This window comes from Antechinus flavipes, chromosome 2 (assembly GCF_016432865.1).
Source record: "Antechinus flavipes isolate AdamAnt ecotype Samford, QLD, Australia chromosome 2, AdamAnt_v2, whole genome shotgun sequence".
Lineage (NCBI taxonomy): Eukaryota > Metazoa > Chordata > Mammalia > Dasyuromorphia > Dasyuridae > Antechinus > Antechinus flavipes.
Window position 1 is genome coordinate 629,835,664 of NC_067399.1, and position 26,828 is coordinate 629,862,491.

Here is a 26,828-nt window from a genome sequence, read left to right on the forward strand (position 1 = left end):
CCAATGCTTCATTTGGCCAGTGACACATGGGACGCCAAACTTCTCATGTGGCCAAAGCAAGTCGCATTTGGGATAAGGGACTAACACCTACTAGACCACCACCCTTGTCACATCAAATCAGTGTCAAGTGCTCTATACTTGATCCACAGTGTAACTAAAGATCACCCTTCCCTTTGAAACTAGAATCCTCCCTGATAGGAGGGTCAATAGGAGCAGGTTGATGATGAGAAAAGGTTTTTTTCCCCCCAGTGCTAATTCCTGGTTCAATTAAAGAATATTTGAATGTACTTAAACCAAATTCTTTCCTAGCTAGGTCACATCCTAGTGACCTGAGGATGGCATTCCAAGCCCCTTGGAATGTAGGGATATTAACTAAGGGATTTTTATAACTCTGAAGGAAGAATGAAGGGAGGGACAAGAGTCTTACCTGGCTCTGGGACGTGTTAGTCACTCCCCAAACAGTAGTGACCACGGAAAGGGATCCTGGTGGCTGGTTGGTATTCTGCTGCCAAGGAACAGAGTCATAGGGGAACGACCCATCACTGTAGGAGGAAACAGAGATATGGGGGGGCGACAGTTCTTCAGGGTATCTTGGATGCAGGGATCATACAGTAGGGACTCACTCCCAAGTACAGAACCTACACCTGGGGCTGAGGAGTCCATCTCCATAGACCCGAAGCCTAGAATGCAACAGAGGCCTCGCCATGATGTGGCAGAGGAGATGAGCTGCTGCTGGGAATGTGACCTTATTCCTTCAAGACAGAAGAATTCAATCCTTTACCCTGGGATGTAATTCCAAGACTATAAGGGGAAAGAGCGGTATAGTGGCAAGTAAGGCCATATATGAGCTCATTAGCTAAAACACAGCAAGCATATTGAAACCTAGTCTCAGATTCTCTGTCTCTGATGCTCTTTTCTGAAAAATCTGGGCTTCAGCTATTCCACTGAGGCCACTGGGAAAGGAGGGCTCTTATGGCAGCCCTGTGCCCAGAGAGAGCCAGAGTCACTAGGATTTTTCTCCAGAGGTAATTTAAATTGGTTGCCTGGTTGTTGATTTCAGTGCTTAAACTGATACAAAAGAGGAATAGCTGATACCTGCTATGCAAAATCAGGGGCTTGATAGCCAAGTTGTGTCAAGGACAGTGGAACTGGAGATAAAGTATTCTTAGAAATCATTAGTCAACAATGGAAATGTAGGTGATGTAAAACAAAAGACAGCCATAAAATTTTTATTAAAAAAAAATCAATGTCTTATTTACTAAGGGAAACTGAGGTATGGAAGGGCCAAAGGACTTGGGACTAATCTTTTTTTTTTTTTTTTAAGTTTTCATCTTGGTTGATGCTCTGCTCTTGAATTTCCAAGGGCTTTCCCACTGCCTATAGGATGAAGCCAAAATCCTTGGCCTGGTATTCAAGAATCTTCATAAATGGATCACTACCTACATTTTGGCTCTCTACCTCCTACTTTTTTCCTCTGATAGTTTCCCTGCCCTTAATAGTTTTCCCCTCCTAGTCATGATACACACTATTCTTTTGTATAATCCCACTCTTTCTTCCTAGCCAAAAACCTTCATTTGCTCCCAAATGTCATCAGAATCAAATCCAACCTTTCCAGTCAGGGATTCAAAGTCTTCTACAATCTGCCCTTCACCTCTGCCTTCAAAGTTATTTCCCACACAAGCCTGATCTTTGTTTTGCTTCTCCTTACCTAGAATGTCTTCTTTCCCTTTCTTTCTAGCTTCATTCCCCTCCACACATTCTATGATAGGAATAAAGGGGCCTTCTCACTATTTCTCACAACATGACACAGCTATTCTCTCAAGTCATGAACCATGATCCCATCAACTCTGTCATTTTTTCTGAATGTTTGTCAATATACTCATGGTCTAGTAAGGACCCTCTGAGGATTACCTTCCAGAACAAAGTGGCTCCTTCCTGGTCACCATTCTCTACTATAGTAACTTCTTGAAAGGCAGATACTATAGTATTTGCTTGTGCATTTGTATCTTTGGCACATAGCACTGTCCTTGGTACACAGTAAATGTACTCATTTATTCATCCTTTCCTGATCTCCCAGGTGCTCTTGCCTTCCTTCAGGGAAATTATCTTGTAATTACTTTGTATCGATTTGACTATATGTTGTTGTCCTGAAATAGAATGTAAGCTTCTTGAGGCAATATTCTGTCTTTGTATCCCCTGAGGGATACAAACATAGTAGGCATTTAATAACTGGTTACTAATTAGTGAGATATTACCACTCTTTCAAGGTCTAGCTCAGTTACCAAGGCCTTTTTAAAGACCCACTCCATTTTATCTGCACCATTTATTTGGCACTTGTATGCGTCCTTGTTTAGCTAATCATCTTTTTGGTCTATATATCTAGGACCATCTATCTTTGAGGACTAGGACAGTATTTTGGAGAGCTTTGTATTCTTGATCTTATTCCTTGATATGGAAGGGAATAATAGTCTGAAATAGATGAAGATGTGGATATAGAAATATATCTTCCAAGGCTCCAGAGAGAGAGGAGCTAGCTATATCAAAAACAAGAGTCCTTAAATCTTCCAATAAAGATGACTTTATAAATGTTTCCTCACCAGAAACATGGGAATTGATATCACTCCAAAAGAAAAGAAAAATTGCAGCAGACCACTTGGAAATCTACTAATCTAAATGAAAAATTATGGATCACCTTCCTTAGTTTAACTATCTGAGTTGCTCACTCAACTACAATACGAAGAATACCATGTGAGATCTGGTATGGGGGAGAAGGATTAATTCACCCTTTGCAGGACATTTTAATGGAGATCAGGTGACTGAGCTAGAAAGGGTTAGAAGGAATTTTAGAAGGAATTCTTCTGCTGAAAAATAGTGTGGCTCATTCACAGGTTGGTTCATTTGAAAAAATACCACAAAATCATAGAGTCTGTCTAGTCTAAACATCAGTATTGGCACCTGTGCTTAAATCCAACTAGGAGAGGAATCCCTTCTCTTTGATGCCTTCAATAAACCACTGCTTGACTCTGAAAATATCAAGTAAGGGAGATTCTATCACCAATGGAGACAGATTATTTCACTATGTGCTAGGAAGTTTTCCCCAACATCTACAACTTCAAATCTGATTCTAGTTCTGCTCTCCAAGGGCAAGCCAACTAAGTCCAACCTTCTTTTGGTTTTAACAGCCTTCAAGAGCTTGCTAAATGACCACATCTCCTCTAATAGCTCTTCTTTTCCAGCTTAACCATTCTCAGTTATTTCAACTGACTTTTGTATGATATAAACCTTTGGGTCCTTCACCATGCTGGTTGCCCACCTCTGGGTAGTCCAATTGATCAATGTTCTTCCAAGAATCATACACAATGCTCCAATAAGACAGAACTAGTGCACAATCCAATGTACTGTGAATAGAGAACCAAATCCTTGTGGGCCCTATCTTATTGAGAACTCCAAAATATGTCTCCTGGCCTTTTGTCCTTGGGAAGATACTGATACTAATGGCTATTACCAGGCAGTAGAACTTGAGGAATGGGTAATATTAGATTGTAATGAAAGAAGAGAGAAAGGCAGGAGGAGAAAACATGAGCGATAACAATAAAGTGACCTTAACCAAGAGTCTTAGTTCTTTGGAAACCCAAGAAAACAAGGCCTGCCTCCTGCCATCTCAAACACACAAGACCTACATGTACCATGACTACATGGACATGATTTTGGGCAAACATCATCTCTAGATCTCAATTTTCCTTTTAGTAAAATGATGGGCTTGGGCTAGAACCAATCAATTTTCCTGGGGACCTCAAAGGAAAAGCAAACCATTCTTTTCAGGACAGTCCAGTGGGGGGCATAATCTACCTGTATAAGAGGACATAAGCCTATGGCCAAGCTGGTCACTACAGCCAGGATGTGCCAGATTTCCAACTAGAACTGAAGAAGCATCTGAAATCTCCTACTGGATTAAGCTATTAATCAATAAACATTTAGTAAAAGACAAAAAACAACTGTCATTCTTGCCTCCCTCTTCCCCCAATCTTATATTCTAAAGAGACCTTGCTTTCTGGGACAGAAACAAAATTCTTTCCTTTCCTCTCCCGATATTAAACTTACTACCTGAAATAGGCAGCCTGGTACAGGCCGGATTTGGAATGAGAGGGCCTGGATTAAAACTTAGAAAATGTCACTTCTTAAACTGTGATACTTCTTTCTCTTATTTGGGATTCAGTTTAGAGAGCAGTTCTCTAACTTTTTAATCTCAGGACCCCTTTGTTCTCCTAAAAATTACTGAAGGCCCTCCTCCTACGGTTTTTAAGTGATTTAGCAATTAAAATATCTTAGTATTATTATGAAAATAGTTATGACTTGTGGAAACCTTGAAAGAGTCTTGGGAGCTCCTAGCCCTATCTGAGAACCACAAAATAATCTGTTTTTTCCCCTCTCTCTGAGGCAATTGGGGTTACGTGACTTGCCCAGGGTCACACAGCTAGGAAGTATTAAGTATACTGAGGCCAAATTTGAACTCAGGTTCTCCCAACTTCAAAGCCAATGCTCTACCCACTGTGCCATCTAGCTGCCTCCACAAAATAATCTTTAAGGTCTCTTCTGACCAGGCATTATGATCCTAAGTGAGGATTTGAGATTGAAAATTCTGAGAAAACTACCTTCTGGAAACTTGGTACACATAGGTTTCTGCCCCCTGATTCTAAAAACCTACAGTAGTGCTGCAGACTTTTTCTGCTTCTGATAAGACTCTCTGGATTTGGGGAACCTGGCTGATACCTTTTTATTTAGAAAGGTTGAAGGCTGGAAGGACACAATGGCTTGGTAGTCAGACAGAGCAACCAAAAGCCTGCTCTTTCCTGCAAAAGTCTTTTTTGGGGTACAAATCATGAAATATAATATATAACTGTATCGGTGAACATGAAAAGGAACCTAAAAGCAGGAAAAATTTCTTTGATTTCTCCCCCCCACTGGGAAAAGAGATGGCAGGCATCTGGCCCCACAAGCATCTCAGTAAAATAAATTAGCGTGAATCTGATTTCTCACCTTCTTCATCTCCAAAGTCTTTTCTCCCTACACACTCAAGTCACATCAATACACGATTTCCAAACACTCTAGGTTCCCACTTCGGCCAGCTGCAGCCAGGCTAGTTGTCCATTTAAAAAGACTACACCTGAGCTCCCCAGGTAAGGACTGTCGTTTGCCCTGACCGAGGGGGGTAAAGGGGAGGTGGAGTCAATCTCAGGGCTAGCTCAGGGACGTAGGGACCAGTCTAAGAAGCATCACACTCAAAGGCTGAAAGTCACTTCTGCAGAGGAAGGAGGCAGCTACTTAAACAGCAAAACCCTCGGGAAGGTATGGAGGAGACAGGAGGGAGGTTATGAATCCCAGTTCACCTGAGAATTCTGTATGGGCCTTACACAACAAAATTCAAACAACTGCACTGATGGGTCCCAGTGTTCTATCCAGCCACAGGTGTTAGCCTTCATTTTTCTAGGCGGAAAAATATCCCCTTTTCAGTCCCCTCCTTCCCTCCTTCCCCTACAACCAAGTCAGATTCAGATGTAATTATGATTAGTGAATAAAGCACCTGCCTTCGGGGTGAGAACCCCACAACCCAGGTCAAAGTTAGCTCCGCGAGCCCAGGAGAACCCCGAGGGCACACCCCTCTCCACGTGCATGCACACACATACAAAAAGGAGGCATGCATACATACACAAGCAGGAGGCATGTACGCGCAGGTACGGATTGACAACTGTGTTTGGCTCTTCCTCTCGGTAGAGAAACGTGTCCCCGTGCAGGCGGAGGGGCACAAGGTGACTGAGAGGGCCACCTGCCCTGGGGCCTTAGAGCCGGCGGCTGCACGTCAGCCCCACCCGACCGTGGAGGTAGAGGTGGTGGCCCTTCCCGCTGGCAGCGCAGGAATCCTCAGCCGCCTCGCTCCAGCCCTCGATCCCCGGGGCAGGGCCCGGCCACGCGGTGAGGGTGACAAGTTCTGCTCGGCTGGATCACCGAAGCCGCCACCTCGGTGTCGGTCTATCTATGCCTCGCATGCCACCTGTTCTCTCCCCAGAAAGAACCGAGCGGCGGAGGCTTGCGGTTTGTTTGGGTTTCTAGAAAGGAGGCTTTGCAGTCCCGCGGCTCCGGCTCCGGGTTAATCTTTATTGCTCGCCAGGGATCAATCGGAGCTGGGGAGCCAATCGCACATGGGTCGCGCTGCTACTGCCGCCCCCCGGGGCTCCCGTCGGCCCTGCTGCACCGGGGGTTCCCGCAGCCCCCAGTCGCCGGCCCCCCGATCCACCCGCCCCGGGCGGGCGCGCATCCTAGCGGCGGCGCCTTCCTCGGCCCCGGCGATCCCGTTCCGCACGCCCCGGCTCGCAGCCGCCGCCGCCGCCTCCGCCGCGGTCCCCGGGGAGCCCGCAGCTCATTGTTCCCAGCGAGCCCGGAGCCTCCTTCCCCTCCCTCCGCCTTTGTTCCCGGCGGGGCCGGCAGTGCCCTGGCTCGACTGGGGTGGGAGATCGGGGAGGGGGGCTGCCGAGCGAGCGACGAGCAGCAGCCGCCCCCCGGGGGCGGGGAGAGAGGAGGGGGCTCTGGCCCGGGCCCCTGCGCCACGCGGGCGGCCGTCAGCGGGCGAGACTGACTCACGGGCTGGAGGTGGAGCGGGAGGGAGGCGACGGCGCCGGGAAAGCTCGCAGGCACTCGCATTTCCGAGATAGATGGAGCTAATTGACACTCCGAAGGGGGGCGGGGAGGGGGGGAATTTTGCCTCTTCCTAAAGTCACGCGAGCTGGCACACACAGACACTGACACGCACGCACGCGCGCGCACACACGCGCGCTTACTGGAGCACGGCGGAGATGTGTGGTGTGTGGGATTTAAAAAATCGGCAGCGAGATGATTTCCGAGGGTGGGCTTTGGAATTCGGGGAGCTTTGGTTCCTGAGGGGGGGGGGGGAAGGGCGACACACACACAAAAGCCCTAGCTTGACCTCACCCCCACCTTTATTCAGGGGCAACCACTCTCAATATCATCCGCTCTTTCCAGGCAAAGTAGAGAGATATCCTCAGAGGCAGGTGGGCAGACAGTAAACCAGACGCGACGCTAAAATCAGCTACTGCAAGAGGGCAAGGGAGGGCGTGTGGGAGGAAGGGCTGGGGAGGAGCCTGCCTGGGGAAAGGGAAGAAGCGGCTCCTCTAAACTTTGAAATCGACCTCCTCCGGGACGAGAGGGGAGTTGGAAAGAAAGAAGAGGAGCGAAGGTGGAAGGAAGGAGGGGGAGACGGGGAAAAGAGAGAAAAGAAAGGGAAGGGACTAGGAGAGGGGGAGATACGGGAAAGCTAGCCCGATGGGGAGGGAAGACAGAATTGGGGGAAGAGGGAGAATGAGGATTGGGGGAGTACGTTTAAGTGGGTAACTAGAACGGTGGAGGTTTTGAGGGGCATCTATGCTTGACTTTCCTCAACAAACTAGACCTTGAGTTAAGGCATCTTAAAGGTAAGGGTGGTCTCAGGCCCCAACAATTGGTCCATTGCGAGGCTAATAAAGTCCCGGCTATCTGGACGCTCTGAGAAATCCATTTGCATCTGTTTCTGCCACATCATATCCTATCCAAACATCAGTGCCTAGTCATAGCTCATTCAAAGAATGATTTTATATAATAGCACCACCTAATCATAATTCCATGGAAGTCTAGCCATATAATACCACATCATATCCTAACCATAAAATCACCGTTTACATCAGCCAGGCAATCGCATCACTGTCTTATGTGGATGGTCCAATCACCTTCTATATATATGCACAATAATACCATGCCAAAATATATCCTAACAGATCCGGGAGAGGCAGCTGTGGATGGAGATCAGCCTTATAGTCAAGATAGATTCCTGGGAACACTCTTACCTTCCACCCTTATAAACTCAAAGTCATCTAATGTCCCAATGCCAGTCTCTCAGGATGGAGGTTCCCATATAGATGAAATTACAAGTATTATCCTCCCTGCCACCCCATCATCACCAGATAATATCATTTCTTACTTCAAAAGATGGTTATGAGGATCATAGCCTCACTAGTACCCAGTACAATGTCTAACCCCATAGTGAAGTTTGAGTAAATAATAATAAACAATATAGAAGCATTCAAAGGCAGCCAGGTGGAACAGGGCAGGTTTACAGACTTAGAGTCAAGATGACTCATTTTCCCCGAGTTCACATCTGTTCTTGGATATCTCCTAACTGGGCAAGTCGATTCACCTTGCTTGCCTCAGTTTCCTCATCTGTAAAACGAGCTGATGAAGAAGGAAATGGCAAAATCACTCCAGTATCTTTGCCAAGAAAACCTCAAAGCCTTCTGAAGACTCTTATGGGACTGAAAACAAAAGAAGCATTCTGCATAAGGTGCTAATCAAATGCAAGGTGGTAATATTATTGTATCAACCTTTAATAAGAAAGAAGTTTTTCCCTTAGGTGATCATTTGGATCTACTGGAGAACCGGGGGAGGGTTGAAAAAAAAAAGGGTGAGCCCCCTGGCTAGCCTGATATTATTCTTTCCTCTTCTAATAGCCTCTTTATTTGGGAGAAATAACCAATTCCCATTAAAGGCATTGTCAGGCCCTAATTAATTTCCCTGATACATCTGTACAGGTTCTAAACACACTGTCTATTGAGCAGAGCTTTTGTTGTTACCACTAATGAAACACTGAGCCCAGTGATTGGAGTTGAAGTTCCAACCCTCTTTAATTTCGGTGAGCCATTAGAGAGCCTCTCCATCACCACAATTACTGGTGACTATTTCCTTTTCTCCCTGCGGTGAAACTTAGAAACTTGAGCATCTAACAGCATATTAGAGTTTTTGTTTGTGCCTCTGTTTTAATAGGAAAGAAAAAGAGAGAAAGAAGAATCCAAGCATTTAGAAAACACTAAAACTGAGGGAGCAGGAATTGATTTATCCTCAGATATATATCCTCTTCCTGGAACTGATGTTTTATTTCCTACAGACTGAAGGAAGAGACCCGTTATTCCTTACCTTTGACCACTGACCACAAAAAAAGGCAGATCTTAGTTATTGACAAAACTTATAAAACTGAGAGCTCATTGGAGCCCTAAGAAAAAGAAAGGGTTGGGGATTTTTGGGGAGGAGAGGGGAGTTGTTGCTGCTGTTGTTTTTTGAGGGTCCTTTTTTTCCCACCAGGCAGGTATTTGATAAGATTGTAATATCTCTTTAATGTAGCCGAGACTGATTCAGAATGTGTGATAATTCCAAGCTGAAATTTACCATCCGTGAAGAAAGGATTTACTAATTAAATTAATAGTGTAAACAAGATTTATTTAACCTATTTCAGAGCTCAAATGTTTTAAAATTACGTTAGCAGCCCTTATTTGCATATGAACAATGTGGATGGATAATGAATATAATCTCTTACATTTATATAGTACTTTGATACTTTATCTCATTCTATTTCTATAATAAGTCAGTCAGACTGTGAGGATACCAATAAATTATTTGCCCTTTCCCAAACCCATACATTTTTGCAAATGAGTAAATTGAAATTTAGGAAAGTTAAGGGACTTATCCAAGAACACACAGCCAATCGGGGCAAAACCATATCTCTAAACCAAAGTCAGCACTCAAATCTCTTACAACCAGTCTTTGCCAATGAATGAATGAATTGTAAATAAGGATTTCTATTACAAGATTCTATTCAAGCCAATAAATGTTTAATTAATACCACTATGTCAAAGCATTGAATAGGCTAGGAATAGACCCAGTATTCTGCTGGCATGAGTGTGATTTACATACAGGCATATGCTTAAATGTCACAGCATTTTTTTCTAACTCCTCTATTAGCTCCTCTGAACTAAAATTCAGTCTTCTGAATTATCAAAAGTGCTGTTGTTTTTTAGAAAGAGAGAGAGAGAGAGAGAGAGAGAGAGAGAGAGAGAGAGAGAGAGAGAGAGAGAGAGAGAGAGAGAAGAACTTGTTCAGAATATAGGACTTTCCTGAAATGTCTCCTTAATTCTTTCAACATCTTTGAGAAGTAGGGGCAGATTATGCATCCTCTTCCTTATTCCACCAGGGTGGCAGCTTAGGCACAGATAACTTAAGTCACTTGTTCAGGGTCACCCAGCATCATTAGTACAATTCCCTTGATTTATCAAAAAGCCTCTAAGCCTCAAGTGGTTCCTTACTCTCTAATTCTTACATCTTTTACTCTAAAGTGGAGTCCTTTTAGCTTAGCACAAATGGGACAAAATTGAATCTTCCAGACAGCAAAGAAACCTGGGAGCTTTCAGCAAAAACAAAACAAAACAAAATACCCATCAAATTATAGGGAGGTGGAGGGAAATAAGGAAAAAGCAGGGAACCTTTTCTCATTTGGGAATACCTAACTTTTTTCATTTTCTTATAGTTGATGGGGAGAAAATATATAGTGATAGAAAATGGGAAAGAAAAAGCACAAGGGAGAAAGAAGGGGTTGGTGAAAGGAGGAGAAAGACAGAACAAGCAAACCAGAGTATCCTAGACACAGAGAGTCTTGGGTTCAAGCCTTGACTCTACTACATATTGGCTGGGGTATCCAGGATAAACCACTCAACCTCTCTAAGTATCCCTACAACTCTATTAAGCCTATAAGTTGAAGTATAGTTGCTAATCTGCACTGGCGGAGGGAGTTTCTGCATTGCGAAGTTCCTTACATCAATGAAATTATAATTCAACCTCCTCCTACCCCCCTTCTCAAATAGTTATAAGAAGACCTTAGAAACGCATGAGCAAAAACCAAGAAGGATGCATGATTTTATCACACAGAAAAAGTGTGTTTATAGTTAAGTTAACTATAGCTAAGTTAAAAGAATACGAGTTCTCTTAGTTAAGAGAAATGAGGAATCTCTTAATTCACTTATCAACATGCCTTAAGAACAGTCCCACCCACCAGGATTCTAGCCTCCACCGCTCTTACTGCTTTACCTTGGAGGAGATTTTGGAAGTTGAGTGTCTCATCTGAATATTACATAACTTCCATACCTTGAACAAGATTATTTTAAGAAATGGTAGGGCTAGAAGGGGTCATAGATTATTGACAATCTGTAACCTGAGCAACAATACTGGTATGTGATAAAAATAGTCAGAAGCCTGAGACTCAGAAATTTAGCTCTACTATACAACTTGTTGACTAGTAATTTAACCTCTCTACAACATGAGGGAGTTGGCCTGTATCAGCAACAACAAAAACCCATATACATTTTTTTTTAAATTACCGAGGATCATTCCCTTCCTAAGAGCTGTGTTTTTGTTTTGGAATGACTTATAACTATTGATATTTAGAAATTCTCGCATCTTATTTCTTCATTATTTTGAAAACAATTTTGACCTTAGGAACCCCCATGGGTCCAAAGACCACACTTTGAGATCTAGTTGATCTTTAAGGTGTCTTCTCGGATATAAATCCTATGAACCTATAGATATAATGAGGACAAAGACTTAGATGATCTTCAAAGTTTCATCCAGGTCTTCCAGAGTCATCCCTGGTCCACATGCACTGTGGGTAGCATTAACAAAAGGGTGTTCTTACTAATAGAGAATGCTACTTTTTCTTCTGATTGGCTCGGATAGGAAGTTTTCCTTCATATTAAGCCTATGTGTTTGTTCCACCCAAAAGCCTCTGGAATATATGAAGATGGCTATCTTGTCCCTCCCAGGGGGAGTCTTCTTATTATGATTCTGAGGCCTCTCTATCATCCTGATGGTCCCCTTTTGAATCCTCTCCAGTGCTCCAAATTGTACATAATACTCCACATTTGGTCTGACCAGGGCAGAGCATAGTAGAACCATCACTTCCCTCATTCTGGACACTATGTTTTTCTGAAGTAGACTAAGATTGTGTCTTTTTTGGCTACTTTATCACATCATTGATTCATATTGTGTTTTCTCTCCTCTGAAAATCTCAAGCTTATAGAGCAAAACTCTCCTTTTTGTACTTGTAAAACTCAAGTTAGATTTGGCTCATTATTCTAGCTTGTCAAAATCATTTTGGATCCTGACTCTGTCATCCAGCAAATTAGGTATACTTACTTGCTTTGTCTTATCTGTGGATCTGATAAGGAAAATGGTAAATGACATAGGGTCAAGTACACGTTACAGAGGTACATTGCTGGAGGCTTCATTCCAAGTTGACAGTGACTCATTAGTGACTATTATTCTTTGAGTCTGGTCATTAACTAGTTTTGAATCTAACTAGCGTTATCATCAAGCTCACATCTCTCCGTCTTTTCTACAAAGATAACATGTGTGATTTAGTTAAACATTTTACTGAAATTTAACTAAGCTAAATTTAAGCCAGACTAGTAAGTGTCAAAAAAAAAAAAAGAGTTTAGGGTGACATGAGCTTTTTTCCCTTAAGGAATTCATGTTATGATGTCCGTTTCCCTTTCTAGTTGTTCATAAGCCATCCCTTTAATCAGTTATCCATTTTTTTCAAAATTAAAATTAAAGTTAAGTCTATCAATATAGAGTCTGTAGAATCTACCTTTTTTACCTTAAAAAAAAAAAACTGTGATATTTCCCCCTCTCTGATACAGAAACAACTCTCCCCATTCTCTGTGATTTTTTAAACATCATTAATATGAGCTCAGCAATTAATCTGCCATTTTCCCCCCTTCTTCTTCTCCTTCTCCTTCTAGTATTCTAGCATTTTATTGGGTCTGGTGACTTGAAGCCAATGAGACACAGTTAGGTACTCTTTGAGCATCTCCTTACTTAGCTTGAATTTTATGTCCCTATTAACCATTCTTGTGTTATCCTCCCCAGTTTGGAGGACTCCTAGGGAGAAAGAAAACTTAGAATTAGCTTTGTCCTTTCTGAACTCTCTGTTATCCTAATCGGATTCATCACAATATATCCTTTTTTTTTTTTCCTTGTCTTCCTCTTGCCCTCAACATAGCTAAAAAAAAAAGGTCTCTTGATATTTATCACCAGTCTGGGTTTATTTTGTATATAGCATTCTTGACACTATTGATATAGGACTTTAGAATTCATCTTCCACTACCTTGCTTCTATCACATCCACATCCATATCTATACCCACATTTATATATAAATACACATGTGATACATATATATACACACATATATTTTTAAATTACCACATACACAATCACTTATATATTTTAAAAGTTTTAAGCTGCTTGATGAGCTCTCGGTGTATCCATATTGGTTCCTTTAGTCATTGTCCTCTTTTTTCCCCCTTACAAAAATTGTTCCTAATTTTTTATCTTTGGAATATAATTTGAGAACTCCATTCCTCTTGGATTGCCTTCCCTTCTAAAACTTAAGTCACAGGATCCTCACTTTTTGTCTTGGAATCAGCTCTTCTAAAATTTAGGGTGTATATCAAACAACATTCAGCTTTTTTCTCCTCTATTATGAAAAAAAAAAAAAACAACCCTCACTTCTTTCTTAAAATTCCAATCATTTCTATTTCAGCAACCAGATTTTCTTTTGTGATCAGAATCAGGTCTAGAGTAGCATGCTGTTTCCTTTATCATCTCCTCTATCTTTTGGTAAATTAGCACCTCTCTCTATCAGGAGGTAGGTAAGATGTTCTGGCATTAGTCCTCTGGATCTTGGTTAGTCTTAGTCCTCTGGATCTTGGTTAGTCATTGCCTTGATGGGGATTTGTAAATTTTTCTCAAGTTGTTTTTCTTTATAAAGCTGCTATCATTGTATAAAATGCTCTCTGGGTTCTGCTTACTTCACTCTGTATCAGTTCATATAAGTTTTCCTAGATCAAAGACAAGCCATAAATTTATCAGCTGCTTTGCTTTTGGCAAAAAATGAGCTCCAACAGATGCCTGAGCAGCTCAAACTCCCAGCATTGTTGTATCCTGTCTTTCCCCCCATATTCCTCATCAATTTTTTTTTTCTCTGTCCAGTTAAGTTTGTAGTATCCTTTGCCAACTACGTGGCTTGTACTGATGCGTCTAATGATGATGATAATACTCTCCACCCTCTGTGGTTCCTAGATTTTGCTTATGGATATAGAGTTATCCCTTTTACTCTGTAACTTTCCCCATTGTGGTTTCAATATATCTCAGATTGGCAAAAGAAATTAAATGGAAATGTTTTGGAGAATTTTGTGGAATGCATTATACACACATACATATATATGTATATTATATTTATAGTATTGTATAATAACATATTTTATCTTTTAATATCATAACAATTCATATTTCTTCTCTAGTACAAAGGGAGGGCCAAAAATCTTTAAAAGATTTTCCAGATCAAGAGGTCTACATGCCCCTAACCCCTTGATGTGGAAGGGGAAATGGTATTTTCTAAATATGCAGTGCTATTTCACAGTCCCTTTATTCTTGTTCTTTTGTACCCTTTAATTAGCCATAGTCTAGTAAAATCCCAAACTACTAAGTCTCAATGGTAAATTAAAAACTGAATTTGTCTCTTTGTATTTAGGATCTTTAATTTACTCATAGATTGAACATTTGCAATATGAACATTTAAGGCCATAGAGATTGTGAGCTTTTTGAGGATGGGGGCCATTTTTGCCTTTCTCAGTACCAGGTCCATACTAAGTAAAAATCAATAAATTTTTGATGACCTATTGTTGACTTATTGCTGGTTCTTTTCCTGGGTCCTCTCCTGTGATACCTTCCTTCTCTGATGATATTTTTCCCATGTTGCATCCGACAATTTTTTGTGGCAGCTGATTTGAAAGATATATGTAGGCCATTTTTTCCCCCTCCCACTCCATTTTTAGGTTTCATAATCCAAGTGGAGAACTTCACAGAGATGTGATACTTGCCAGAATCAGACTGGCAAGTGGACTCCTGGCTGTCCCCCATACAATTCTTCTTTTTAAAACATTTTCCCTACATCTTTCTTTGGAAAGGAAACCCTCAGTCACTTTTCCTTACTCCCAACTGCCTATGGACCAAATCCAATCTTCCTTAGCCAGGCAAGAAAGCTTCTCCACCATTTCCATCCCAATTCATCCAGTCAGTCATTCAACTAGCATTAACCTTTACTTCAGTCTGTTCTTCTGGGATCTCCTCACTATCCTGTTTCCACTATGTTGATTCTTACTGCCCTCCTCATCATGGTTTTTTCCTTCCTATTTCTGAGACTTCATGATTTTTCTAGCATCTGATGTCCTCCCCTCCCTGTTGTTGCTTATTTTGGAGATTATTTTGAATGATCCAATGTTTCAGATAAGCCAAGTAGTCACTCAATTAGCATAGATAATTGTTCTGTTATTGGAGATGCTCATTTGGGTGATCATCACGAGGCAGCAGATTCATAAAATGAGGCAATATAAAAACTCCATTTTGCCTATATTTCTTTTTAAACAATTTTTATTCTCAGTTCCAAATTCTCCCTTCCTCTAGTCCCTCTCCCACCCATTGAGAAGGCAAGAGATATGATAACCCTTATAGACATGAAGTCATGCAAATTTTGCCTAGATTTCAAGGCTCAACCCCTTAAGATTTATTAAGTGCTTACTCAGCCCACAGGGATTATTTCCTTCTTGGGAATTCTTAAAGGCAAGCACTGGCAGCTCCTGCTGCTGCATATTCTAACAATTTAGTTCTTCCACTAGAGAATCTTATATTTTTCTCTAGCTGTTTCGTAATCAACATACAATTCATACGACAAATATTTAATTAATGCTTACATATACTTAGCCCAGTGTTAGAAATAATGTGGTAGAGTGTGTGAATAATCTCTGAGGAGCTTATGGTTTTCCTTGTGTGTATGTGCATGTGTGCTTATATGTAAACAGGTACTTTATGACTATATGAGGTAGTATATAAGTAGTAAATACCCAAGTAGGGCCTTAAGATTTACAAAAATATTCTCTCTCTCTCTCTCTCTCTCTCACACACACACACACACACACACCTCCCCCACCACAAATATACAGACATAGGTATGTACATATAAATATATATCTTATGTAAAGTATATATGTACACATATACACACATACAAATACATAATACACGTGTGTGTATATGTGTATATGTGTAATATATATTTACATAAAATCTAATTTGATTTCTGAAATAGCCCAGTGAAATAGGCAGGTATCCTAGGTATCAATATCCTGATTTTAAGGACGAAGAAATAGTCTCAGAAATGGCTAGTATCACAGGATCCGAATTCAAAACTTTCTAGACTCCTATCTTTCCTATCTAGATTCCAGGTCTTTCCACCTATCTTAGATGAGTAATACAGACAAACTTTTATAAGAGTTTTTTGGGGGAATAGGGTATAACTTCTGGCAGAGAAAATCAGAAGCTATTTCATTTTAATCGGAATAAATGGGATAAACCCAGGCAGAGAGATAAAAAGCAAAGGATAGGAGAACATAAAGTGTTTTTTCTGTCCAAAATCATAAAGTTTTTGAGGGAAGGGCCTAGGTCTTCTGCTTCTGTATTCCCTGTTTTGCCCACCCATGACATTGTGAGGTCTAGTGTTATAATTGTGTTGGGTAGTTGACCTGCAGTCTACAGACAAGGGTTTGTGGATCATTTTCAGGGAACCTGTGAATATGGCTGGGAAAAATGTTATTTCTTGCTTTAAACAGACATGATTTCCTTTGAAATTCTCACTTATTTTATGCTCTTAAAATTATTTTGAGAAGGTGAGTGTGTCTTAGCTTCCTCTCACAAATGCTGGGGATGCCACAGTACACAGACTGGGAGGCCTGGAATCAGAAACACCTGAGATCAAATGTGATCTCAGAACTTACTATCTATAGGCTTTGAATGAGGCACTTAACTTCTACTCCACTCTTATTTCCTCACCTGTAAAATAGGGGTAATAACAGCTTCTACCTTCCAGGGTTGCGGTGACAACCAAATGAGATAATATTTGTAATAGCAAAACACATGGCACATAGTAGGTGATTTAAAAAAAATACTTGTCTCCTTCCTTCCAGATCTAAAAAAAATCAGTATTGAGAAGGTTCAGCACCCCAGTGTACTGATAGATCCCTGATTCTGGAGTCAGAAGACCTAGATTTGTATCCTAGCTCTGTCACTTGACTACCTATGTGATCAATTTCTTCAACTGCAAAACTAAGGGATTTGACTAGTTTATCTCAGTCAGTCAATAAACGTTTATTAAGAGACATTCCCAATCTAAAATGCTTTGGTGCTAAATACACAGTAACTGAGGCTGAGCAGCCTGCCTTCTGGAGGCAGTATCTTTATATGTCAAATGAGGAGGGGGTGGGACAATGGTCACACTGGATGACCTCTAAGGTTCCTTCGGGCCCAAACATTCTTCAAAGGATCATTATTGTTTAGATTTTACAGTTGACTTTAAAGAAAGGGATCCAGAGCAGGGACATAAGTGATGAATACAGAGACTAACAGGTCCTGAAAACCTAGGCAGGGGAAGTGATGGAGGCAGTGGAAAAAGGTGATTCTTATATTAATCATAATCCCATTTGAGGTTTTTGGAGAGCAAAGATTGTAGAGTGGTTTGCCATTTCCTTCTCCAGATCATTTTACAGAAGAGGAAACTGAGGCAGGCAGGATTATGTGACTTGCCTAGGGTGACACAGCTAGTAAGTATCTGAGGCAGGATTTGAACTCAGGAAGATGAGTTCAAGCTCGGTGCTCTATCCACTGCTCCGCCTAGTTGTCCCACCAAAGAGTAGAGTATACAATAAAACTGGAGAGATTTCACTTGTTTAGGTCAAACTTCAAGACCTGGCCAGAATCACCAAGCCATTCCCAAGTTTAAAGGAGGAAGGGGAATGCTCCAATAGGATCAGAAATTAAAGGTGAGAAACCCTTAGACACCATCTTGTTCAACCGTGTTTTGCAGATAGCTTAATAATGTTTGTTGGATAATTTGAATCATCTCATTTAAAAGTGAGGAATCAGGCAGCACAAAAAGTGAAATCATTTCCCCAAAGTCACATAGCAGATACAAAGTAAACAAACCAAGATTTCACATCCAAACAAGATAATTTTTTAAAACACAATCCTATGCTTAGTACATAGTAGGCATTTAACAAATATTTATTCCCTTCTAGCCCCTTCTCTGCAAATCCAAGGCTCTATTAGAAGAGGAACCAAGATGCCAGTTTAAAAAGGGAGGGGAGCCTGGACGTAACCACAAGACTCAGTTTTCCCTATCTATAAAATGAAATTAAACTTAACTCGGGATGTAATGGGGGAAATAAACAATTGGCAGTTTGTGCTTACCAGATACTTTCCAATACAATTTGTTCTCCATGTTGAGTGAGCTGTCCCCTTTGGAGCATTTAAATATTTCAAATCAAATTGCCAAATATTTATGAGGTGCCTAGTAATGCAAGATTGAGTTTTAATCCTCATCTGATTTCCAATTGGCCCAATACACTCCAGGAAATCAGCCAGAGCTCATCCTTTTCACCTCGAAATCCTGTCCCCTTTCTCTCCCTTTTCTTGGATCTCTAAACTTGATACAAGCTTCTACTCAGCTAAAGTCCCAACTTCACTGTGACATCTTTCCTCATAAGCTTCAGCTTCTATTGATTTTTTTCTTCTCCATTCTAGTTCCACCAATCCACTGATAATTTATACCTCTCATCTGGTGCTTCTCATAAACTTCCTTGTGATATTTTGATTATTTTTTTATCTAAGTCCTGACTACTAGATTGTAAGACCCTTGAGGACAGTTACTATTTTTAAATTATCCTCTATGGATTCACAGGCAACAGTAAATATTTGTTGTTGGAGATGAGTAGAATTAATATAGTTTAATTTTAACATTCATTTGAATAAAACATAAATGGAAGGAAGAGTCTGTTGCCCAAAACCATATTTATAAAATACTTGGTTTAAGAACATTCTCACTTAAAATTCTAAATGTTCAAAACAAATAAATTGGTGATAATTGTTTACTTGACAGAAGGATCCCCTTTTTCCCCATGGGAAGAAGTGCTTCACAGTAGAAAAACAGGTTAAAATACCCAGGTTCTATTGTGAGCTCTGCTATTTATTAGCTGACTGCCCATGTGAGTAAGCTACTTAACTTCCATAAACCCTAATTTCCTCTCTGTAAAAGAGGCACAATGACATTTTCTTTACCTATCTCAAAGGGTCATGAAGAAAGTACTCAAACCTATAGAAAGTGAGTTTCCCTTACCTACCTTATTTTTTTTTATTCTCTTATTTACTATGGGTTTCTCACTGGAGGTAGTAATGGCAGTAGTATAACTTTTAGCAAAATATTTGACAAAATCCTTTGGGAATTAGATAGAATGGCACATTGGAGATGGAGGACATGTGTTTAAATACTGGCTTCTGCCATTTATTGACTTGTGATCTTGGGCAAATCATTTAATTACTCTCTAGGTCTCAGTTACATTTTATGTTAAATGGGGAAGGGTGGACTGGATAACCTTGAAAGTTTTTTCCAACTCTGAAATCCTTTTTCCAAGGATGATCCTTGATCTTAGAAATCAAAATGGAAAATGTTTACTGGTTGATAGAATCTGATTAATAGTCAAACTAGAAGGAGTTCTGTTTTGGAGTGCCACAAAGCTCTCCGTTATACAATTATACATTATACAATAAATAATGTATTTTGATGGACAGAAAATATGTCCATCAAAATTACAAATGAGAGAAAACTAATATTTGGGTTGATGAAATAAAGTTTCAAAATGATCTTTAGCGATTACTATTTTAGGCCAATATGGAACTTAAAAGAAATAAATGTCAAACCCCATATTTAGTTAAAAGAAACTACAGGATGGGAGAAAACTAGTTAGAATTTCATTTGTGTCTAGAGTTCATATGGATAAAATTAGTTGAAAATGAACACAATGTTAAGTTTTAATAACAAAAATATAGTGTTCTGGCCACAGAAAGTACCACTTTCTGCCCCTATATTCTACTCTGGTCAGAATATATCTGAAGTATTGTGTTCAAATATTGCTAAATCATTTTTCTTTTGGCTGTGTCCAACTTTCTGTGATCTCATTTGGGATTTTCACAGTATGGTTTGCCATTTCTTTCTCTGGCTCATTTGACAGATGAGGAAACGGAGGCAAACAGGATTATGTGACTTGCCCAGAATCATATAACTAGTAAGTGTCTGAAGCCAGATTTAAAATCAGGAAAATCAGGGTTTCTGACTTCAGACCTGTAACTCTATGCACTGTATCACCATGTTCAAATAGGAGTGTCCCATTTTAGAAAAGACAATGACAAAGGAGTTTGGAAGTTTAAAGAACTGGGGATGTAAATCTTCAGAAGAGAAGGCTGAGTTAGGGGAGATGGTACAATCATCTCAGACCTGTCCCTGGTTAGTATTGGGGGAGCAGATAGAAAGCTAGCCTTGGAGCCTCAAAGGCCTGGGTTTGAGGGTTGTCTGTGGGTCTCAGAAATCCCCTTGAGCACACAGTCAAAAGTTGCAACCCCATGAGTTGAGGGAATATCTTCATCCTCCATCAGTAAAGTCACAGATCCTGCTCCTAAATGCATGACTTCATAGGGTAATCCTAAAGCCAGAATTATAAAGCAGGAACGGGGTCTCATAATAATTATATTAAACACTGCAGCTGATGTTTATAAGCCCTTTAGCAGGAAAGGAAACCAATATTTATATGGTACCTACTATGTGCCAGGCACTTTTTTTTTTAACAATTTTTAAAAATTTGCTTTTTAAAAAAACTTTTATTTACAAATAATATCTCATTTTGATCTTCACCACAACTTTGGGAGGTACGCTGCTATGAACCCCCCTTTACAGTTGAGGAAGTTGAGGCAAACAAGTTATATGAGTAGTTCAGGGTTGTGGAGTTAATATATGTCTGAGACAAAAATTTAACTCAGCTCTCCCTGAATCCAGGCTCATATTCACTGGGTCACCCAGCTGATTCTAGGTTGAGGACTGAGAAGGAATTTTTTAAATAGAGTTATACAATATAGAATAGGGTCTGCCCTGTGACTTAAATGCTTTCTGTCCCTGGAATGCTCGAGGGATTATCTATGCCCATTTATCCCTGATGTCACAGATAAGATTTCACAGATGAGGTGGGAGGTTGAAACACTGTGGTCCCTGCTAATTCTGAAGATCTGACAAGTCTACAATTTGATTTATAAAAGTCTGATGATCTTCCCACCTTCCTTTCCTAGCTGTGAATTGAAGGAATTGTATCAGATATTCTCTGAACTTCTCCTTCCATATCGTGCTCCAAAGCTCATCGGGAGCTCCTTTTGGAGCATCTGCTGCTTTAGCTCACTCAGGCAGGGCTCCCCCAGCACAGATAACTGAGAATGGACTGCTTTGCTCTAGAAGCTCATCTTTGCCATCAACCCAAAGGAGAGAGACTAAATAATATAAAGGGCCCGATTGTTCAGGGGGTGGCCATTTGAAAGTTCAGGCATGAACATTGTAGATTCTAAACAGAAACCTCTAGGATAATTAATTGGGAAAAGCAGCCAACCCTGATGAAGAGCTCAGCAGCCTGGACACCCAGGGGGCAAAATATCAGGCATGCACTTGGCTGTTTCCTTTGAGGTGGCTGCCCAATGACCCCATCCTCTGGCTGGGCTAATGTGCCAACTAACTTTCTAGCAACCATTCCTTTACAAGAGAGGCAGCTAGCATTCTCCAAAGGTAAACTTAATAAAGCCCCAACTAGAGGTAGGAAAATGGTCTTGATGATCTTTCCCAGGCCTCCTTTTATTCCTTTTCTTTTCTCTAGTTTACTAAAAGTCTTAAACTTTGGGGTTTTCCTGTAGTGATTAGAAGGAGGGATAGGGAAAGAGGGGTAGTTGCTTTGGCTAGGGCAGAGCCTTCCAAGGTCTGGCTTGCTCTATAATTAGGAAGGAAAAAGTCCAATCTCATTTTAATGAGATATAACTGGGGAGCCACAGGGAGCCCTGGGGAGCTCCTGGTCTAATGGGACATATATACATCAACTTCTCAAGAAGCTTCTGGTCTGATGAGAGAAACAAGCCTCGCCCTTTCCTTTGGGCGAGGACATCTTTGGACCATATGCGGACAGTTGCTAGGAGTGTGGGACCAATGTCCCTGGCATCTGTCTTCCGTACTACTGTCAAGTATCCTTGAAGCTGATCCTAAGTCAGCAAGACCCCACCCCAAACTCTCAGCTGTCCACAGTGACTCACCTGTGTGACAGTGTGGGTTTCATGGAGCTCATGGAGTTAAGGGGAGGCTGCATGGGGAGTTTCCCAGGAGGATCACTCTGACGGCTTTTCTGGTGACGGAGGAGAAGCAGCCGACCCAACTCTTCACACCAAGATGAGAGCAGAGCTGGAAGGAAATACAAACCACAGGTTAATATACTTTCCCAGAGTCAGTAAGTCAAGGAGCATTCATTAAGCACCCAATACTCGTCAGGCACCATGCTAAGAGCTAAAAGAAAGGCAAAAACAAACAAACAAACAAAAGATAAAGCCCATTCTCTGCTCTCAAGCAGCTCATAGTCTAATGGAGGAGGAAATATAAAAAAAACAAAATGTACAAAGAAGCTAAATGCAGGATAAATTGGGCATAATCGCAGAGAGAATGTACTAATATTGAGGAAGGAAAGGTTTCTTGCAAAAGGTGGGAGACCTTTGGCTGAGACTTCAAGGAAGCCAAGAGGTAATAAAGAAGTAGTGTTCTAGGTATGGGGGGCAGCATAAAAGAAAGCACTTCACCTACTTCCTGTGAGTTTCTATTCCATGTTTCCCTCCCAAGGTAGTATTTCGAGTCGAGGTTCATAGATTGTGAGAGCAGATAGAGACTCAGAGATTATCTAGTCAAACTAGGCAAGTAAGCATTTATTAAAGCACCGACTATGTGTTGATCAAAAAAAATTAAGACAAAAAGTAAACAGACTCTGCCCTCAAAGGGCTTTTATTCTATCAGGAAGGCAACATGCACATAGATGAATATACACAAAATGAATAAAGTAATGTCAGAAGAAAGCTGCTGGGGAGTAGAAGTCCAAAAGACTTCATCTAAAAAGTAGTATCTGAGCTGGGCTAAGAAGGAACGAGTACACTTTAAGAGATGAAAGTATGGGACAGACAGAGATGGGACTTCTGGTACAGGACTCTTTCCCATGGTGAAGAAGAGTTTTGAGACCTGAATTCAGTTCTTGAATTGAACAAGCACTGGGTGACCAAACCAACCCACCTCTTTGGATCTAAATTTCCACATCTATCAAAGAAAAACCACACTGTTCTATCTCACAGGTGGGTCAAGAAGATAATAAAATGCTTGAGAAAAACTTTTTACAGACATTGAATTGTTATTACTATTCCACATAAACCATGAGTGGCTTGTCAGGAGAGGTGATTATACATCTATGGCAGCAGAGATTAAGCTCTGGCAGATATTACTAAAAGATAATGCTATTGAATAAAGACCTAGTGATGGATAGGTTGTACACCAGTTATCCAAAGACCAGCCTACTTACAATGAAGAGGATCATCACTGAAGGAAAGAACATTAAATAATGACTTTTCTTCTTGGTCTGAGCAACTTATGGAAACTATCTAAAAAAGTAACAGGGTTGTGATTTTCATAGGAAATGGAAATATTCAGATACTTTATGTCTGATTTTCCAAGTGCAAAATGGAGATCGTAACATTATTATTTTGCATTTTTACTAAGGCAATCAAATGGACACGTGAGGGGAAGAAAAGTGAGGAAATATTCAGGATGTAAATCTGAGTGACAAGAAGGATGGCCCAGCTCATAGATCACAGAACTAACTAGGAGCTGAGAGAAGGAAGTGAAGGCATCCGTTGCTCTCAAAAAACATCACAATCTTCACCTTCCTCAAATTTATTGGTTTATAAAGTTTCTTTGAGAGCACATGATTGGCTAAAGCAGTAGAAACCCCTGGGGGGCCTCTCAGCTCTAAAATCCTATAAGCCTAAAATGATAAAATCCAATGGTGGTTATCCACAGAGAGAGAGAAGGAACAGAAAGTGAAACAAATCATGCTATTCTTATAAGAATGGGCAGTGGAGGAAGAGCTAAGAAGTATGGTAGAAAAATGTGCATTGGGGTAGGAACCTGGTTCCACCATTATTTAATATGGAGTGTCTTGAGTTTTTTAGGCCTTGTTTCACTATGTGAAAAATGCATGTAATAACATTATTTTGCCATTTTTCAAGAAAGGGCACAGTATAGCAAGGATCAGCAAACTAAGGCTTAGAGACTAACTCCTGAACACTGCCTGTTTTTGTATGCCCAATGAGTTAAGAATGGTTACAATGATTTTTAATAATAATATTAAAAATCACTTCTGAGTTTTTGCAAAAATCGAGTTAATGAGTTACAGAAACCCTTTGAAAAATATGAATTACTCTATGCACATGAGACGACATTATGACTGATATTATTTTCAGTTCAGTTTATATAAATTAATACTTGTATCTTGAACAAATGTTATGGATAGAGAATAAGTTAGGCCAGAAGTATACAGGAAAAAGGAATGCAAAGTACTTGGTAATTTTGGTTGCTTCTGTTGTTCCCAAGCTAATCATTGTCACCAAAGTCCCAGTTTCCCAGTGATGTTTTACAAATATGAAGTATGGGAATATCAGGATCTTAGAAGAACCAAAATTACAAGTGTCCCAAAAGGCAATGTAAAAAGAACACATGATGGAATTGAGCTGGGAGTAGCACAATATCAATAATGCTGCAAAAAAACAAGAATGAGGATATCCAAGAAGCAAGGTGGACCAGTCACAGTGACAATGAAGAACAACAACAGCCTTAAAGTAGACCAAGCACTTATGAAATGGGAAAAGAATCAGTGGATGACCTTTAACTCTTTGGCCATTGTTAGGGATTTTCAAAGCTCACACATCCTGGCTGGATGACTCTAGCCAAATCACTTAACTTCCAATGCAATCCCTAAGCCAAGGGTTCTAAATTGTTTTTTGTTTCATGGATTCCTCTCTCCCCCTCTGAGGTTTGGTTAAGTCATAGATTCCTTCTCAGAATAATATTTTTAAACACAGAAAATAATACAGGATTATAAAGGAAGTCAATAATATTAAAATATAGTTATCAAAAGTTTCTGGACTCCTAGGCTAAAAACTCTGGGATCCAGATTCTCTGTGGGTTTTAGAGAAAGAGACAAAGAGTATGAAAAAGGCTAGAGTCTGTGATTTACACTGGAAGGGGGAAAATACATGTAGACAAGATCAGAGATCCACTGAAGTAACACATTCTAAGTGGAAGGCTGTCAGAAGAGACCGTGGCCATTCTGGGCATTCTCGGATGTAATTTTTAGCATGGTAACCTGTCAGCTCCTGTAGCACAAAGCACAAAAGCACCATGTAAATGTCAGCTATTATTATTATTATTAGCTTATCAGACTGGGTACCTAGACGCCAATGCATATATAACATAGCATTGGTGTCTGGCTGGTGGGGAGTGTGGTTTTTTCCACTCAAAATGGCATAATTGCTGAGATATTTCTAGAGGGGATAATTAGAAAGTCTTAGTTTAGGGGAAAATTTTAGAATGTGGTCAGGCCTAAGCTTAGAGTCTGTCCCCCCACCCAACAGAACTTGGAAACGCTCTTCTCTTCAACTTATTTGGAGGGGTAGGGACCATGAGAGTGGAAACATTAAATATCTGTCATTTTCTATAATTTGCTAAATTTTTAGCTATAATTTTGCTAAATTATTCCTACCCTTATCTCTATCTCTACTCTTCTACCTCTCTCCCTCCCTTGCTCTGTCTCCTTCTCTCCTTCTCGTCTGTCTCTCTCTGTCACTTTCCCTCTGTGCCTCTCTGTATCTCCATCTCTCTCCCCCCCTCTCTCTTCCCCCCTCTCCACTTCCTTTTATGATAAGAAATGAATCTCTGGAAAAGGAAGTGAGAATGCTTTCATGATCACAGATCCAGAGCTGAAAGGGCTGCCATTCAATCCAAACTTCTTATTTTATACAGTGATGAAACTGAGACCTACGCCAGTTAAGTGACTCCCTAGAACTACTGGGAAATGGTAGTGATATAATAACAAATGATATCAACAACTTTTTTTTTTTTAACCAAAACATGGTCGGGTCAGAAAAATTGGGTGAAGAAAGATCATATTGTGAAAATATAAAGAGAAAAGCATTTCTGGCTAACACTTCACATGGGGAAATGTTGGTGTTGTAAAAACAAAAGATATCGATAAATTTTTAAACAGATGAGGTCAGGACAGAAATGTTGGGTGAAGAAAGATAAAAATCTTAGAATGAAAAATCACTAGGTAACACTTTCCATTTCTTCTAATAAAAAAAAAAAACTCTCATTAGCCCCTCATTGCTTGCAATGTCAGCTCTGTGAAGTCAGGGACTGTTTCTTTCTAAAAAAAAAAAAAAGAAAAAGAAAAAACAAACCAAATCTTTACATCCTCAGTGCTCAGCCCAGGGCTGTATGAGTAGTAAGGTGGTGAATTAATCAGTAAAAGAAATCACACACAGAAAGTCTGGTGGAAATTGTTGTTCAGAATCACTGTAGAGAATCCAAGTGAATTTAGTAAATCAGGGAAAGGTTTTAATGAGACTAATTTCTAATGATCTGTGTCCTGGGAAGAGGTTATGGGTAAGAGACAGAGGATCAGCTGCACCGGGCGACTTCTCTTTTAATCAGTAGTCACTGGGAGGCTCCAGCTCCAGCTTCCATGCTGGAGCCACAGCAGACCCTGGGGCATACCGCCATGGCCCTTGGGAGACTTAGACCAATGGCTCAAGCGTCCTTGCCGTCTGAGGAGATCACTAGACCACAGACGGTCCAAGGTGGAAGGGATCTGAGATTCCGCCTAGTCCAGAAAAAAGGCTCGTGTTC

At 40.6% G+C, this 26,828-nt stretch overlaps 1 protein-coding gene across 7 annotated transcripts in view; it reads right to left on the reverse strand.

Annotated features, from left to right (window-relative positions):
* Positions 1-26,828, reverse strand: part of ZMIZ1 (zinc finger MIZ-type containing 1) — a 430,629-nt gene that overhangs the window by 38,537 nt on the left and 365,264 nt on the right. For all 7 annotated transcript variants that reach the window (XM_051982018.1, XM_051982017.1, XM_051982019.1 and 4 more), the window contains exons 7-8: positions 22,148-22,292; positions 428-542 (exon numbers count right to left, since the gene is read on the reverse strand). In XM_051982018.1, coding sequence (XP_051837978.1) covers positions 428-542; positions 22,148-22,292 — 260 coding nt within the window. The remainder of the gene's footprint in view (positions 1-427; positions 543-22,147; positions 22,293-26,828) is intronic.